At 34.3% G+C, this 18,667-nt stretch overlaps 1 protein-coding gene across 1 annotated transcript in view; it reads right to left on the reverse strand.

Annotated features, from left to right (window-relative positions):
- Nucleotides 1–307: 307 nt before the first annotated feature.
- LOC128202904 (guanylate-binding protein 1-like) overlaps nucleotides 308–18,667 on the reverse strand; it is a 29,003-nt gene continuing 10,643 nt past the window's right edge. Inside the window, exons 9-12 of the mRNA XM_052904074.1 lie at nucleotides 18,452–18,628; nucleotides 13,344–13,440; nucleotides 1,601–1,682; nucleotides 308–767 (exon numbers count right to left, since the gene is read on the reverse strand). Coding sequence (XP_052760034.1) covers nucleotides 308–767; nucleotides 1,601–1,682; nucleotides 13,344–13,440; nucleotides 18,452–18,628 — 816 coding nt within the window. The remainder of the gene's footprint in view (nucleotides 768–1,600; nucleotides 1,683–13,343; nucleotides 13,441–18,451; nucleotides 18,629–18,667) is intronic.

Consider the following 18,667-nt stretch of genomic DNA (forward strand, 5'->3'; position numbering starts at 1 on the left):
AAAAAACATGTGATATCTTTATAACGTGATATTTTAAAGCATATACATCAGTATTGAACCAGAAGTTTTTATAGTTTAATTGTACAATCTTACTTGTAGTGGCTGGGAAATCGCCTGATGAGGGTTTTCGGTCTGTTATATGAAATATTGCTAATTCTAAACCTGGTTCTTGGCCACTTCCTTCTTTGTAAATCGCTTGAACAAGGTGTCCAACTTCATTACTGCCTTGACTGTTTGGTTGGTATACCGGTGCCTTCAGCATTGGAAAGTTCAGTGTCCCATTAAGTTCTGTACACTTTTGAATGTCTTAATTGCTGAGGAGAACATGGGCACAAGTTAACCCACAAAGCCCGTATTCAGGATGGTCTGTAAAACCACCAAGAGTTCCAGTAGTTCCATCTAATTCTGATCCCATGATTTGACAACCAATTTTTAGCTCATCTTGTCTAGCCGTTGCTGAGTTGTTTGTGTAAAGTTGGAACGTTCCTTGCAAAACTTCAACAGGAATATTGTTGTAACATTTCTCGAACGGCTCCTCTTTAAGTGGTATCTTACCTTTGACATCAACATATAATTGGAGACGGAGTGAGCTGTATTCCCCTTGTATCGAATCGACACGTTTCCTTCCTCCAGTAACGATTGTTAAATTTGAATGGACATTGAAGAGAATTTTAGACAGATTTGATACACACTTGTTAAGTTCATCTGTTTTGGAGGTACATGACCTGAAGGCATCTAATTTACCTAACTCATCTGTGCCTAAGGCACTGTGATGTGGTGATTCAATAGTCTTTATGACACATGAATATTGAACAAGAGGTTCTATCAGCTCCTTTGCAACTGTTTTTGAAAGGGTAATGACAAAACTTATATCATGCTCATTATCTTCAGTGTACGCGGCATAAATATCCATAACCTTTGTTTCCGCATTGGTTGAAAATAAACAATTATCTAGCACATATTTTATGTGGTCGCAAATGACATCGGTGAGTCTGTTGACCTCGTCAGATTTTCAACCCTTTTTCTTGCACAATTCATTCAATTGGTCCTTGTTTGGTAAATCCTGCAGTTTTTGTCTGGGCTCTGTAAGGAACTTCTAATTAAATTCGATGCGAGTCTTTGCTAGTGTGGATCGCAAATTACCAAACATTAATAACAAATTAGGTAGAAAATGATTTATATGCAAAAGAGTGCATTATAAACACTTAAAGGTACTATAAAGCATATACTTACTGACACAACAAAAATATGTTCGTAGAGGTGTTTATTTTATTTTAGAACAAACTTCAAAAACTAACGCTTTGTTGAGCAGGTAGAGCCATATTCGTTTTACAACCCATTTGATATTTGTAAATCATTTGCAAAGCATTTAATGTTTTCTTACCATGTTTAAAAAAAAAAGATTTTTACCTTTTTTCAAAATGCACATGGAATACTATAATTAGGAAATTCATTGTTCTTCAAATAACTCTATCCGTAAAGGTAAATATCAACTCTTCCTGAAATATATTGTAGCTGTATAGTAAAAAATACTAAAATCAATAATTACCATAGGGATTAGTTAAAATGGCTCTGGGCGCAAAACGCCCAGGGCCTAAACCTTTCAGTGGTAAGTCCGTATGGATACGTGGCGGAGATGAGGGCAGCGGTGAGGGCAGCGGAGGGGACCCTAGCGAACGAACCTGAAAAAAAATCGTTAATAAGAAGGTGCCAAAATAATTCCTTTTCAATGCATTAAATTTCTTCCACACTTCATTCTTTAAATAATCGTCATATGCGCATAATGTGACACTTGCCTTATTCATTTTACCACGGAATGAGTCTCGACTTAATTTTTCTGCATGTATTGAGTGTGTTCAAAAGGGCCTGAGTGTTTAATAAATCAACAATGAATCATCCAGCTTGTTCTTTATTCATGTTTCATACAGATATCATGTATGTATACCATTATAAGATAGTTAGAATATTGATACATTGGTACTACGTATCATTTCATTTGTGTACTTTGTACATTCGTAATGCCACCATGTATTACAAATGCGCAATATATGTTCTTAATTGTTTTCACGTATCTTTTTGAGATATCATAATCACATATTTAGTATTTCTTCCTGAAATGTCATTTAATAGAATTATCTAATAACACATGGAAAGCACATGTTTGACGAGTGTCCACATTCTCGGGATGAGGCTTATGCCGTTAAAGTTTGACGATATAGTAAAGTGCATTTTGATTAATTACTTAGTTCCTCTTTTGTTTTAAGTATTTATATGACAAACTACAGAGACAAGCTCAGTAGTTGAAAGTTTAAACATAAAACCCGCTTTAACGCCAAAGACATACAACACAAAAACAAATAATCCCAAAACAGAACCATGGACAAACAGCACAAATCTCAAACAACTCACTGTCAAATCATAATACTATATAACAAAATAAGGTGTGTTCGATTCTTAGGTACCGCTACGGAATGGTCAGTAAAATGTAAATTTACTAGGGGTTTAAACTACTTTGTGAGCACAACTGCACTTTTATCCCAAAAATCCCGAATAAAGTAGAAACGTAAATGATAAATCTTATCACAGTATGCGAACGAGTACACCTCATTACACTCCCCTTAAGATAAAATTAGGATACGCAAGTTACTGTGTGCTTTAAATACTAACAAAAGACTGAATTTTGGAATGTTTCATAAATTATCAATCTTGTATCTATAATAAAATTGTCAAATATTCAGTTTAAGTACAAAATGACCATTGTTAAAGAAGTTTGATTTATAAAGGATTTTTAACAAATATGTTAAGTAAAAATTAGCTAAGTAGTAATTGTTAATTGAAAATCCGATAGCCCTTCGGGGTTTATAAGTTTGGACGCCATGGGATTTGTTTATTTATTTTGAAAACCAGATGTATGGCATTAATAAAGATTCAAAAACAGGTGTCACTATCAATATTTTAAATAACCTTATGGTAAGTAAAAATCATATACATCGAAAATATGTGGTGGGGTAATGGTGCATTTCAAATAATGCTGCGCAACCCATGGAAATGTATTGAATAACAATCATGTGGTTCCTGTGTTTAAGTGTAGTAGTACCAATAGTCCTCAACCCTCAAGCAGTGTATGCTGTATCACATTATTATGGTAATAGGTCTTAGACCCAAGGACAATGGCATAAAATGCTTTCACTGTTTCAATGGAAAATAATGGCTGCTTATAACGGCATTTGTTGATATGGAAGTAGGTAGTTACTAAGAAAGAATGCTGTTGATAAGTAAAGAAAGTCATTAGTTGCTATTATGTAGAAAGTTGTTAAGAAGCAAGTGGTTGCTAATTAATATATTGGCTGCTTATAAAGCCAATGCTTGTTGAAAGGACGTTGACCGCTAAGGAAGTCAACGGTTGGATGTAACTGAGGCAGTTGATACGGTCGATAAGTATAACTTAGACGCCATTAGTTGCAAAAAAGTTATTTGTTGCTCCAAAAACTAATGGTTGCTCAAGAAGTTTTCGGCTGCTAGTCTAGTCAATGGTTGCCAGTGATATAATGGGTTTAAGAGAAAGTCATTGGTTATAACGGAACGAGGTAGTTGGTCAGGAAGTCGTTGGTTGCTCAGATTGTCATTGGTTGTTATAGATGTAAATTCTTGCTGTATAGTAAGTGTTTGCTGAATAAATCATTGTTTGTTTTAGAAAATAGTTGGTGGATAAGAAAGTCATTGGTTATTTATGAAGCAGATGACGCTTGGGACGTATCCGGTTGCTAAGAACGGCGAATGTCATTTATTGCTATGAAAGACATTTGTTGCTATGAATGTAGGTAGTTGTTTAGGTTCTGTTTCGCTACGAAATTCAATGGTTGATGAGAAAGTCATATTTCCCTACAATCGCCATTGGTTGCTATTGATGTAGGGAGTTGTGCAGGAAGTGAGTTGATGCAAATAAAGCCATTGATTGCAAAGGAGGTCATTGGATGTAAATATAGTAAGTGGTTGCGCAGTAAGCATTTTAAAATAGAGTCATTCGTTGCAATTGACGGCATTGGATTCTAAGAGGGCCTTAGGGTTGCTCTTTTAAAAAGTGGCTACTAAAATAAAGTGGTTATAAAAGGAATTCATTAGAATAGATGCTAAGGAAGTCATTTGTTGTTATGGATGCAGGTAGTTGCTTAGAAGTAAGTTTTTGCTGATGAAATAATCAAAAAAATAGTTGGTAGTTAAGGAAGTCATTGGAAGTTGATGCTCGGGAATTACCTGATTGCTAAGATAGGTAGTAGCTAACCAGTACTTAAGGTTTTAACCCCAATTTCAATGGTCTATGCCTTAACTTTTTAAAGAGGATTCTTAATAGTGAAATATATAAGTATCTGAAAAAAACTTGGTCCACGCGGCATGGACAACAGTTTTGTTAAAGCCCTCAAAACGTACATTTTGAGTAGTATGACCTATCCCTAATATATTGCGAAAATACTTAATCAAAAATTCATTTTTGACGCATGACAAACATTTATTTTGATATGAGAGAGCGGAAGTCACGAAACAGTTAATTATGTGCTGTTTTGTTATGAAATGTAATCAAAAAGCAACACTTTTCAAACTTTTCACAGCGAACACGGTTGACATTCTAAAAATGCGAACATTTCCATGAATGTCACAAATAATTAACGCTTATTTACACTATTATAAGCTATTATCAGAAACCTTTATGAAGTTGTTCATCTATCCCTTATTTTAAAACATATCATAACTCTAAATATTGAATAATACGCGGTTGACCAAATGGTCAATTAACACAAAGATTTGTTTAATATTCAGCCTATCAATTATGTTCTGTGTTAGATATATTGAGAAGGGTCTGAAGTTGCGTTAAGATTCAAAATCTTTGCAACCTTAAAAATAAGTTAAACTAAAAATTATCCTGTTCATGATGTTATGCTATACACAGTTGGGCCTTGGATAAAAGGTAATAATTATTTATTTGTAATTTGAAATATGATCAAAAACCATGTTACCACAAATGTAATTCTATGTGCATCGGATAGTAAAAAAAACAATGAATAAATAAACCATGAATGCAAATAGCTTGATCCTTTGTCTAAACCATCTTAAGGACCACTCCAATTTAATAATGGCATGTAAACAAACATAAGTAGCTTATACTCAAAATAATGTGTTGTTTACTGGTCTCGATTCATATCCACAATCATAAAAAAGTGAAAGTCCATGAAAAAATAGACTTTTATTGAAATGCATTGTTAAGGTATTCATATTCTTAGGATAATGTCATGAGCACATTTTTCAATTTCCCTCAACTCACCCCTCAAGAAGGCGATTGCGATTTAAATTCAAATAAAACCTCAAATTTACTGCATTGAACCATAAAAAAGAAAAGTCAAACATATGTTTCCTTAATTAATTTCAGTATCTATAAACGATCACCTTTGTAATAATCCAAATATATGGACTTACTTTTTGTTTTGCGTTAGGAGTGCCATTTGATTCCTCTGAATGGACTTTTTCTACAAAATAAAGAAAAGTGCCTTTAAACATTGAGTGATAAGTTATTACAAGGACTCATTGTGGTTATGTATATCGCTGCTAATCATATCATTACATAAGATAAGTCGAAGGCCTAGCAAAAGAAAAGGATTGCAAAAGGAATTTTCACAATTGATAAAAAATGAATATTTTAGTCTTTTTGTAAGTTTACATTTATCCCAGATACTTCTTAACATACGACATAATACCTATTGTTGTCTCTGTTTCATCCGTGTCAAGAGATGGCCAAACGCAGTTGTTCTTCCATCTCTGAAGTATCAATTGTCCATAATAATTTACTATAAAAATATCCATTTCCAAATAAAAAAAAGTACTCTGATAACAACGCTTGTTTATTATGTTAAGTAAATATCTTTTCGAACATAAGCAAAGATAATATATCAGAAATAAATATTATTACGAAAGGTGTTATCATTTTCGCCCACCTCAGAAAAGTAAATCCAAATATTTGACCATGCTAGAAAATCTTATCTTGCCCAAGGGCAAATATAGAACAAGTACCCGTATGGAACTCCTTTTTTATTGTTATCACACAACCACCTCTCTTGTTGAAGATCATCGTCTGTAGCATCAAGAGAACCTTGTCTTGTGGCAATATTAAGAATCCTAATTAATTATTTCTCGCTTCAAATGGCACTATAAAAATGTTTTCATGCTCCATTTAAGAAATAATGTTGCACTCTCCCCAGAACTATTTAAAGAACGAGTTGACTATAAACATAATCTGAATATCTGCGCGCATATCAATGGCAACCACGAACTATCACATATCCATACGCATTTACTTTCACTACGCCCTAAAGAGTCCAGCGAAACAAAACATTTTTATTTTATTTTGATTAGGTGGGAGAAAAAGCATCTACCATAGCTTCTCGTGTAAGATAGTTTCATCCCAACCCTCGCGTAGTGTGTTCTGCGGAAACTCGGCAAACCTCGTTTCCGTAAAACACCCTCGGTTTGGGATAAACCCTCTCGGACATGAGATAAACTTATAATCTTCGGTTTGATAACTTTGTGTAATATAACTTTGTGAACATTCAAAATTTATTTCGAGGGAAATTATTACGACACTTTTTGTTTTATTGTTATATTAGCTTTATTTGACAGTAATATTCGTTCATAAGATTTGTTTTAACTGAAAGTGCCTTTCATACTGATTCTTACTGATTAGTGAAAATGAAATATTTTGTTATGAAATAAACATACACAAAATAAACATAATTCAAAATCCGTAGTAGGAGCCTTGTTTAAAAAAAAACAATTATTATGTGCATATCAGTAGATAAATGTTGAACGTGGCGAAGTTAAGTGCACTACTGTTTTAATTTCATTCGGCAGCCTGCTTTTAACATTTTTCACACACCATTGAGAGTGGTTCGGTTTCAACATGAAAACATAAAATTTAAATATTATATCTCATATATGACTAATTTAACCCTTTTCTTTTCAGAAAAAAAATGTATTAACATAATACTATATGTCTTGATTCCTTAAATGCAATCTGTAATAGGCATTCCATTTGCCATAAGCGTGAATGAATAAAATTATTTCATAAGAATATATACTTGAAATCGTTCCATCAATATATGCTTCGATTAGAACCACCCTAACTATTTGCTTATGCAAGGTTTATAGCTCCACTGTATCTTACATCTACCTCAAATAGTAATTGTAGTATCCAACTTCACATAGTGATTAAGATTTATGTTAATATCTACTACTGTATTCACTACAAAGATTCACACGACAAAGAAGGCAAACCTATTAATTTTATTATAAAGTAAGCAAATGCTTATAACACTGAAACTCACCCCAGGATCAGGACATACCATATAACAATTCCTGTTTTCTAATATGGCTGTATCATAGATGCTTTTCAAGATACGCATGAGTCAACTTAGCTTGCTCTATTGACTACACTTGATTAGCCAATTTTCAAAAATCTAGACTGACACACACACACTAATAAACCAAGGTATATAACGTCCCATTTTGCTAAACATTCATGTAAAGTTGTTAGATTTTGGCGTATTTGGAGGTAAGTGTAGCATAATATTTTGTGACTTAGTAAAGGTCCATATTTCTGCACTAATAGGGCAAACCAACGTACACGTACACGCTTACCATTCCCGTATATTTACATTCACACTTCATTCCTTAACGATGGTTGTTGTTTATCAATTGCACTTTATTTCTGTATAAAGTGCAATGGCATTTCCCATCGATATCGCGTGCGTTTGTTCGATACTTCTCTCCTGTCATTGGGCGCCATAATACCAAGGGGCGGGGCATATTTACTGCGGAACTATTTTGTTTAATGAAATCGTACTACAATTATTGGCAACACGCAAAACTGTTATCTGCAGTAAAGCAGTTAAAACAAAATAAGCAACGATAATTTGATTGATTTTAATGTAGATAATTTCATGATGGATAGAACAGTTGAAGAAACGTAAATGTGCTTAAAAATGCTGTAAAATGTCACGAAAATGCAAAAACACTTAGTTCAAAATAACCTCTATAACGGTTGCTTGTATGACGTCATGAGTGATGTCATTGAGAAAGTTTCACATTAAGCTCGATTCGGGCCGTTATATAACTCCGCAGCTGCATTTTGTTTCGACGCCATTTTTTGCAGTGTACATTCGTTTTAAAAGTGCTGTTTTTTCGAAAAGTGACTGGATTACTGGGATTATTTACACACAATACCTATTGGGTAATCAATTAATTACCTATTCAGTCCTACTTTAACCATTATTTGTTTTGATAACTAATTTAAGCCTGAAAATTTTGTAAACATGTTCTTGATAAAATGTACAGCATCTTCAGCATCAGAGAAAAAAAATATTTGAAATGTCTTTGTTCATTGCATACGACATAGTGGAATCATGTCCAAATAAGTCGTATGTTCTGAATAAAATCGACAGAAATAACTAAAAGTTCGGAGGAGTTAGTCGTTTTAGACATAGTTTAGTGCTTTTAATAGCCAAAACAACTGCAAAAAAACTATTTAGTTAACACATCAGCTTGCCAGAAAAAGACAACTCAGCAGAAAATATGTAAGTTATATGACTTTTGTGGTTTATTTCCTGTTTTGGTATTTGTATGCAGCTACATTATATATTCTAAAATATGTTTTTGTGCAAAAGTTTGCGTCGTTGACCAACTTTCGGTCAGAAACCAGGTCGCTCAGCCTACATTGTTATGATGCGGGCCCTGAAAGCGCATATGTAAAACAAAAAACGGGCATTAACGGCACGTGAATTTACTGAAAAATGCACGTTTTCTACCGATAACGCCCGGGTTTTTGCGTTTTAATACACCACGATAACGGACCGAAAACACACATTGTATGCAATAATACGTATTCATAATATTCTTGACCTTGAAAATATAGAAAATAAACATATAAATAAGGAACTATTTTATCTGTGCATTCATTGTCGTATAAAATTAGGTAACGATAGCTGTTCTAATTTACCCACCGTTGAGCACAACGAGAGAAAGAAAAGAGAAAATGCTCTTGAATAATCAATTTATTTTAGCAGAAATGTAGATTTAAATGCATGTAAATATAAGTATTAAAATTCGACATGTTACATTTTATTGGGATATGGTATGCAATGGCGCAGTTCAAAATGTTGGTGGAGTCCTTCCGCAACATGTCGAATTTTAATCCTTAAATATATACGCTCATGTGACATGTGTAATTGGAAGACACGGATGACATGCATTGCTCTACATGCAATTTTTCTTACAAAGTCAAGGTAAATAACTCTGCACTTCTTAGATGCAACCAGGTGTATTACTTCCCATGCTACATAGCAATTTTCTTAAGGTCTCCCGCTTTGGTAATTTTGTAAAACTCGCGGCTTTATTATTTCTCCTTTATTTTTACTATTTACAATGGTCATAACTCTAGGATTGTTAGACAAAGGAACACACAAAACCCCAGGTGCACAATTACACATGCTGCTTAACATTCCTATAAATTTCATCACTTTTGCGATACGCGCGACAAAAATGTGTGCCATATAGAGAGACTGATAAACTGACAGACAGACTACAATGCAATGTACAATATGTCACCCTTCAAACGAAGGGTTCGTTATTGCATTACGCTATTCAACGTATCATATGCAACTAGGCTTTTTTAATATGTGTCCGTGCCTCGGTTGAATTGTTGATTCCATGTCAAGGAAATCAATGACCCTAGAACGCCGTTCAATACTACATATCTAAATGTTTACTTGTCTACATTTTACTCGTTCTGAATACTTTACACTGACAGCAATTATCAGACAAAAAAGTTGTGAAACAGATAATAACCAAATGTTTACTTAAAGTTTTATTGCATTAACGAGACTGATTGGTCTTAAGTAGCGGACAAACTTACCCCATTCTTTTGCTGATACAAATTGGAAATAGTGGTCAAAAATAAATAAAAAAACAATGTTCTCCCAGAATGTTTCAAAACAATTGTTGGCAAAAGTAAATATATGTTACCCCATACACAAATGTTATACACAATACTCTGAATAAAAGTTTTAATCAATAAAAGTACCCTTATTAATAACTCACTGCAATATCGCTACGCAAGAAAACGTGTTTGGAAGTGTATGTTTAAACACGTATTTTATCCGCATTAAGTTTTTTCAGACATTTATGTGACTGATAGGAGCGGTCATATTTGTTTTCAACTTTGAAACAATTGCTCTCCACACAAAAAGCTCAATAAAGTTTGCCATGCCTAGCTCATTTATGTTATCTTAACAACATCAATGAACGAATATATATAAACGAATAAAATGTACACGCTCACCTCATCAGAATGATAATGATTAAATCGATCTGCTCTAGTTGAGTCAGTTATCTGTAGATCGGCTGGTAAAGGATAAACTTCACCTTCCATTGGTGTTTGCGTTGAGTCTATAACAAAATAAAGAGAAACGGATGATTTAAATAGTTTTAACGGAAACAAGCATGTTCTTTTAGGATAAAATATACACTTCTATTCAACTCGTATAGGAAATATGGTAATAAAAACTCGTGACCGATCCTTTAAACATATGTTGCATGCCAGCAGCAAACACTAAGCAACGACTAATAAAACAGAATACATCAAAACACTACGGTTGAGGTCATTTCTCTTAAGTTTTCGACCGTTTAACAGAAGCAGCGTTAGTGCTTAAAATAGTTAATACTTGTACAAAAGCAACCACAAGCCTAATATTTCTTCAAACAAGGTGGGAAATTATGTTCCAGGTATTTTAATTTTACTGCAATCTATAAAATACTTTCTGGACTAGTGAAAAGGTTTGCTTTCTTCAAAGGTAATCGAACTGACGTGGAAACCTATTGATATAAATATGTCGGACCTGATAATTATATTCCTCGATAGAGACTCCCGAAAATAGCAAATACATAATCGTCAAAACAATTATCCAGCAATTCAACGCTGCACGCTTCCGATAAAGATCAGGGAAGCAAATATGCATGTTTCCAAGCGAAACTTGTAGGAGGCAAATAAATATATTAACTCGCTTAGGTTAGCCTCGTTCATAAAACGACTCGTTAAACATATATGTGGCATTGTTAATGCGGTTGTTAACACAAACTTAACTTAACCCCAGTGTCATTTTTAACATTTTACTGACCGTTCAAAGGCGTTACCTAACAATCCTTGACAGACGCCCCTAGATTTAACTTTGAAGTACGTTGTTTTCGGAGTGTGGTGTTGTTATTTTGTGTGTCACGTTTTTGTATGTTTTAATGACGTTCTTTGTTATTAGCGTTGACCTTGTGCCGGGTTTATAGGTAAACTTTCGATATCTATAGTTGTTTCTGTAGTAGTTCATATAAATATTGATAATGTGTATTAAATAGTTTTATTGAGAATTAATTAATGTTTCGCAAAGGCGCCATTTACAAGTAATGTTACACATGATTGTTTGTGATTTCGGTTTCGTTTATTAGAAATCATTTCAAGGAACAGTGTTATGTATAAAACTGAGTAAGAAGGCATTTAAACATCCCCATATGTCAAATTGGCATAGTAGGCTTTTTAAGAAGCAGAACCCAATACACTTTAACACAGCTATGTGTCGCATTCGTACCTATAAAAATCAATCCCGGAAAAAAAACACCTGTATCTCAAAATAGGAAGTTGAAGCTTTATTGAGTCCGGCCGATTTAGCTAGGCGAGAACATGTTTCAAAATGTTTTGTTATTTGTACATTAGCAGTAGTTGTCAGTTTCTTATTTAAATGATGTTTCTGCAGTTATAATAATTCAAACAAAAATTGTTCAAAGCATCAGTAAACATACGATTCGAGTTAATGTCAAACGTTTAAACCTCTGTAATTAAACGTTTCGGAATATCTGTCCGTTAGTAACCTAAAGGTAAAATGAATTTGCTAATTGTTAAAGAAATTTGCCATTGAGTTTGAAAGCAAACGCAAATGCTTGTTTACATAAAGAGCATGTAAGAAAGGCTTTATTTATAATGTTTGCTAAAATTGTACAATAAAATACACAATTTGAATTTAATGTACCAACTGTTGTATAAAGGCAAACCGTCTTATCTGAAACGCTATTTGAAAAAAGAACCAGTCTGATCACATTGCTGTTTTTCTGATGATATCATTTTGGAAATCCTCATGGTCATCATGGTCAACTACCTCAAGAGTCTACTGACTAAGGGATATGCTTTCTAGTTCTAGTGACACCTTTTTTTCCCTGACTTCAGGTTCCAAAACGGACAGTCTAACCCTATCATATCTCGGCTGAACTGAACTTTGACATGAGCAATCTGTCTTTTGAAGTTATCGTCTTGGTCAGATAGTGAGTGCGACTTTAAAATCTATGTCGAATTTGCCTTTTACTTGGTAACACATTGACTACACCTTATTAACACACGTTTTAGTTTGATCATTATTTGTTTCATTTCAAAGTCAATTGACCAAATTCAATACACCAATGCTGCAACATCTTCATACAACCTGTTTCAACTGTTTGTCTAAATTTAATATAAATATGATATGATTGACTTGATCAAATGTTCGAAAAAAAAATTAAATGGAGGCCAAATGTTCGACCAATACGTAAGGAACTTACTGTGTACATCTCGGTATAAGGAGGTCAAAATGATCATTTTCAGTCAAATCAGAGTAAAGAAATCACAAGGGCAACTATTTAATACATACATGTAATGTCTTATTATATTATTTTAGGCCGCACATTAACCAACTGTACACAAATTATGTTAGAATATTCTATATGTGTAATTCTGATCAAATTTGGAAGAATTACGAGGTAGATCATATAAACGAAACAGGATGAGGCATGCCTTCAAAATCTAACCTGATAGAGACCAAACCACAACCCACAGTTTTACCGCTAGCAATGATAATTCCATGTTCGTAGCTTTTCGAACAGATAAACATGAATGTTATTTTAAGACATTTAAACGTGTATCATATGTAATGAAATATTTTATGGAATTATCATAATGTTTAAGTCAAAACAAGATTACGAACCATTTTGTTATTGAAATATTGCAAAGTAGCTCATTTCACTTCCGATTTCAGTCACATATAGAATACAAAAAAAACTGCAATAACTTAATTTCCAGCCAGTTATTCGCCTTTTTGAACATAGTAGTAATCAGCAAGGAATACTCGAATGAAACCACCATTATTTAAGGTTACTCAACAATAACCAGACGGGTGTCTATAAGCATGAGATGCATTTCTTATAGCAGAAACATATTTTAAAATACATACTCGCTTTTTCTTCCACAGAAAGTTCATTGTCTTTTTCAAGGATTTTTATTTCTTCTGGACGAAGGTCGCTTGCGAAATTGCTCCAAACCAATCCAATCTGAAATATATAATACTATTTCATGTAGACAATGCACTGTTCTTGTTAACAATTTTGTGGACATTTGTTTAATATTCCTGCTTTTTATGACTGAAGCAATATCACAGTAGATTTCCGTAAACCATTTTGAAAAAAAATACAATGCCATACACATATATGGCAACACGAGAGCCAAGAATGACACATTTCGCTCACCGTAGTTAAGGTTTGATTACAAATTGCTCGAGATCCTCAAAATGTTGCTATAAAATAGTTTGAGGGACAAGCGATGCCTGTTATGTTAATTTCTTTAGTTGACATTGTTTATAATTTGATTACCAATCAACGAAAGCAAGGCAGTTTCAAAAGCAATGCAGCATAAATTTTATAAATTCGTTTTTATAAATTATGTAACATTTTTCATGTTGTTGTATCGATCAGTGCAATTTTCTGTAAGATCTTACAAGCTCAACAAACAAATACCCTAAACGAATTGCACACCTTCAGCCTTCGGGTGCAATTATCCACCACATTTATGAGGAATGGAAGATGCCCCCCTGTAATACGAATTGAAATATGCAACCGTTCTAAATTTAGAAGTGAGTTCAAATGGTATTGGGCAAGATCAAAGTTACAATGAATGCATTAAAATTCTTTAGCTGCATTCAGAGTCGAAATGGTACTACTTGGGCTGAGTATCAAATGAAATGATCGATTCAATTTCAACCCCTTCCATCTTCTAGACATCTGAAAGAATCTACAATATTTATGAGAAAAGCTACAGAAACAAGCTCAGCAGCAAAACATTTAAACATAAACCAGGTTTAATGGCACTGGGTAAACGCCAAAGACATAGAACATAAAAACAAAAAATCACAAACAAGAAACATAGAAGAACAGCACAAAACTCCAGAAACAGCACAGTGCATACATACTATATATAAAAAACTAGGTACAATACTACATCTATCATCCCAACTAACGACAACAAGTGGGTGAATGATTATTTCCCTAAAACAGAAGAATGTGGTGACATTTTGATTTTGTGAATCCTCCTTTGAAGTGCATACACAATTAATGTATTGCCACCCTTGTTGATCACAATTTTCGAACATAATTTGCATTCGGCATCTTTGACTATTTTGATTAATTTGCAGACGATGGTTGCAGTGACTTTATTTGAAGAGAATTTGATCGAGATGCCGAAAAGTACATTAAATTTATTTAAACTGGACGCAGTGAGCTCCCCTGTCATTGCAACTTTATGCGAGCTATAGGATCTATTAATAGTACATGCTGAAAGTCAAGCGATACATTTTCAACATTCTTACTTAATAATTAACTCAAGAGCTATCGCAAAATGATTGTATTAACTTTGTATATTGTTTGTCACATCTTTAAACACAACAGTTTAGGTAAAGTTCGACATATTTTTATGAATGAATCATAACCGATGAATAGGAATTACAAATTGAAATACAATTGCTTTTGAGTTTCAAATGCAATAGTGTTGTATTTTCAAGAATGTTTGTATAAAGTTCTGAAATTGACGATTATAATATTTCATTTATATTCACGAACCTGTTTGGTGACAAAACCACCAGCAGTACCGTACTACTAGACGCCATCGGTATAACACAATATTTTGGAAACCAATATGGCAGCACACATGGGTGAAAATGATAAAAAATAAATAAATCAAACAAATGTTTTCCAAGCTTTTTTATTGATATTTTGACCGGTGCGCGAGCTTTCGAAACGATAAATCAACCGAATGTCTAATACCGGTATTCGATTTGATACGAGAACCGGTACTCAGCCCTAGGTACTACCATAGGTTCAAACATACCAAGGAAGGCCAAAATAGCTTAGTGGAGGTCATCAAAGCCAAAAAAACGACAGCAAAGAACACAAATTCAACGCCGTATCTTCATAAAGTTAAGAATCAGGTAAAAGGGCCAGGTTTAAGGTCATTGAAGGACAGCAGTAATTGTACGTATTGTCAATCTTCGATGCCATGGTTACATTAAATTAATTAATACATCAGGAAATATATAAAGATTAATATCATTCATTGAAAAAGTCTACCTTTGTTTGCCAAACTGATTTAACGGTTCAAAATCCATTGCAGTAAATTTATTTGAAAAAGCAAGAGTGCCAATGTACTGAGACAATATGTAGTTGATTGTGAACATTTCCAAACAAACGGTTTTGCTTAAATTATATCTGAACTTAAGAGTAACAAACTTCCAACTATTGTCAAAAACGGCTAATTAGACCAAGTGACCAAGTGTGCAGAGCTGATTTATCTTTTATGACCATACGTTGATAGCCCTGGCTTCTTAACAGACGTGCATAGCTTGAACTTTCGTTCCTTTTGTCTATTGACAAGGTTTAAATTGATATTTGTGTTGGCTACTAGGCTTGACCCTGTAGTTTTCATTAGATTATTGCAAAGGTCAGACAAAGTGTTTATAAGGTGCTTTAACATTTAATTGCATCTTAATAATATGAGCGTTTGATGTTAAATGTTGAATTTTTGTACACGGCCGTTTTCGTTATTTTGTTAAACGACAAGCTTCCATATGCATCGTGGTGAGATGTCCGTTGCGAGTACTAAGTATCCGGCATAGACACAATGCTTGTTGTTTCCAATCGAAATTGACTGGCTGTCATAAATGAAGCATTCTTCCCATAAAAATGTGCAGGTGCTCTACTCCGGCCCAAGAAGTAATCTAAATGGTATAACACTGATTACAGCGAACATTTCAATTCAAATTGTCTCCAATGTATTGAATTGACGCAGAACTGTCCACTTCTTTCTCCAGTGTTGTTTTTTGTTAATCCGATAAGCCTTTTCCACCAATCTCGATACCGGGGAAATTTCTTATTAAAAGATTATCTCACGGTCCAAAGGGAGTTCAGTGCATCGCGCAGAGAATGGGTTTGAAACATTCGTCTTAGGCTTGTGGAAGCAGCAGCATAGGTAGTACAGTTTACTGAGAACGTCAGTCGGGTTGGTTGTATTTGGCGAAATGAGTCATTGTATAAGCAAGAAGCAATTTCTTGTTGAGGCACAAATATAAATGGGTATGTAGGTTTCTCTTTTCTGCAAGCGGACAGTCAAACAGTGGCTGAAAATGGCAGCAATTATTCAACCCGTTGTAAGCAGTAGAGGCGGTTCCTTTGTTGTATAAAGGTATCCTTTCTTGCAGAGGAAACACATCCCGGTCACGGTCTGTTTGCTTCGTCCAATATTTCTGGCGAAAGGCAACCTAGGCTCCGTTTATGCCGGAATGTTTATTTCTCTGATCAGCTTCTCGTATAGTGCATTTAAAAGAAAGAGGCCTCAAAAAGGGTGTGTCGTCCGTGTCAAGACCAACGCGGAGTTGACACGTACAAATGCCGGCTAAAGCATATAATTCTACAGATTTTAAATATTCTTCTCGCAGAAATGTTTTTGAGAGTTTGATGTTCATTTCTAATCTGCATCTAAGAGTTCCTGTATTTTTAAGTATTGCATTCTTCATTAGGATTTCAGTGTTCAGCTGTACACAACGAAACGGTGTAGGTAGTCTGAGATGCGAATTCGTTGATTTCAATGGTGTACGGTATGTTGCATCGAATTTAGGTTTCCATGTTTTTGTCATCAATATTTCTCTTCCTCCTCTACCCCAGTCACCGTAAGGACAGAAGTAGCTTCCGGCTCCCAGGTCAGTCATGTCCTCGATGCCATATAATTTCAGCACATTACGTATAAAGTGATTTACCTTTTACGTTTTGTCTTTAGTCAGGAGTGAGGTTTATGGACGTAAACTGGTTTAAGCCCCAGTACATTTTACTGACCGTTCCAAGGCGGTACATTACAATCCTTGATAAACATACTTATATTTTACATAGTATATATGCACTGTGTTGTTTGTGGAGTTTCTGCTGTTGTCCCATGTTTTTGTTTGTGATTTTGTTTTGTTTTTGTGTTCTATGTCTTTGGTCGTTACCCTTTGCAATTAAACAGGGTTTATGTTTAAACCTTTGGGTACTGAGCTTGTTTCTGTAGTTTTTCATGTAAATATTTAAACACTCATCTTAGGTTTCTGGTGTTGCTTGCTTAGCGAGTGATTGATGATAGTACACTTTTATGATGTAATAAATGTTCAGGTTATATTTTGCTGCTAAATCTACCGCAAACCGAAAAAATACGCACGTATTTATACATCTGTAGGTATTATGTTGATCATAGCAAACACGCACATACAAAGCACAAGTTAATTCTACTCAAGTGGCTGAAATGGCGGCTAATCTTCAACATTGGTCACAGAATCAATATCTTACAGTGTCTACAATAGTTATTGATGTAATTTCAACGCTACTATAATATGTTGGAAATAAGTGACGTTGACGTCATAGACGTAAACCACCTTAGAGCGGCAATCCTAAGCTTTATCACGTAGTGTTTCCATCCTGTAAGCTACACACATACATATCGTTTTATTAAAAGTATATCAGGACCAAAAGTGTTTTCACTATAGCCATACAAAGAAACAGCTTTCTGCCACTGGTGCCCATATTAGTATTGATCGAACATGGCTTGAATAAATTGGGCAGGATGAAACTCGGAAAACAGTTCTGTAAAATTATTTAAACAATCTAGCAAACTCTTTTCGGGACCATTTTCATTTTATTTTATTTTATTTATGTACTAATGAAAATTCTAAAAGCCAACTACCACAAGGCATTCCAGTAAAGTTGATTAAAATTGACCGAGTAGTAAAGGAAGAGAATTTGTTCAGACCTTAAATAGAGGACGTTCAACGGAAAATGGTTGCAATAATGGCTCATCACGAGGACGTCGTGTTAATGTGAGCTAACAAAAGCATTTGAAAATCAATACGTTTGGTCAGAATCTGAATTAAACTAAATTACAGAGTCTTTGTAACACAGCACACCCGCCAATACCATATATATAAAGTATGCAGTTTACCTCTCTTGGCTGCTCATACTCCCGAAGAGCTTGTTAGTATTGTTGCCTAACCATGTCGACGTCTCGTTTGAATTTTCTATGTCCTCCAAGTACTTCATAATCTGCGTTCTGTAGCCTCGCTTGCAAGTTGCTGAAGGATGACAAACCTGAAAGTACTTTTGTGCAATGCTTCTCTATTTCTTCTTTATTTTGACTTTGAAACTGTTGCCATAACAAGTCCATTTCCATCTGTAAATAAAATAAGGCTATATGTTAATATAAAATGTC

This window comes from Mya arenaria, chromosome 9, assembly GCF_026914265.1.
Source record: "Mya arenaria isolate MELC-2E11 chromosome 9, ASM2691426v1".
Taxonomy (NCBI): domain Eukaryota; kingdom Metazoa; phylum Mollusca; class Bivalvia; order Myida; family Myidae; genus Mya; species Mya arenaria.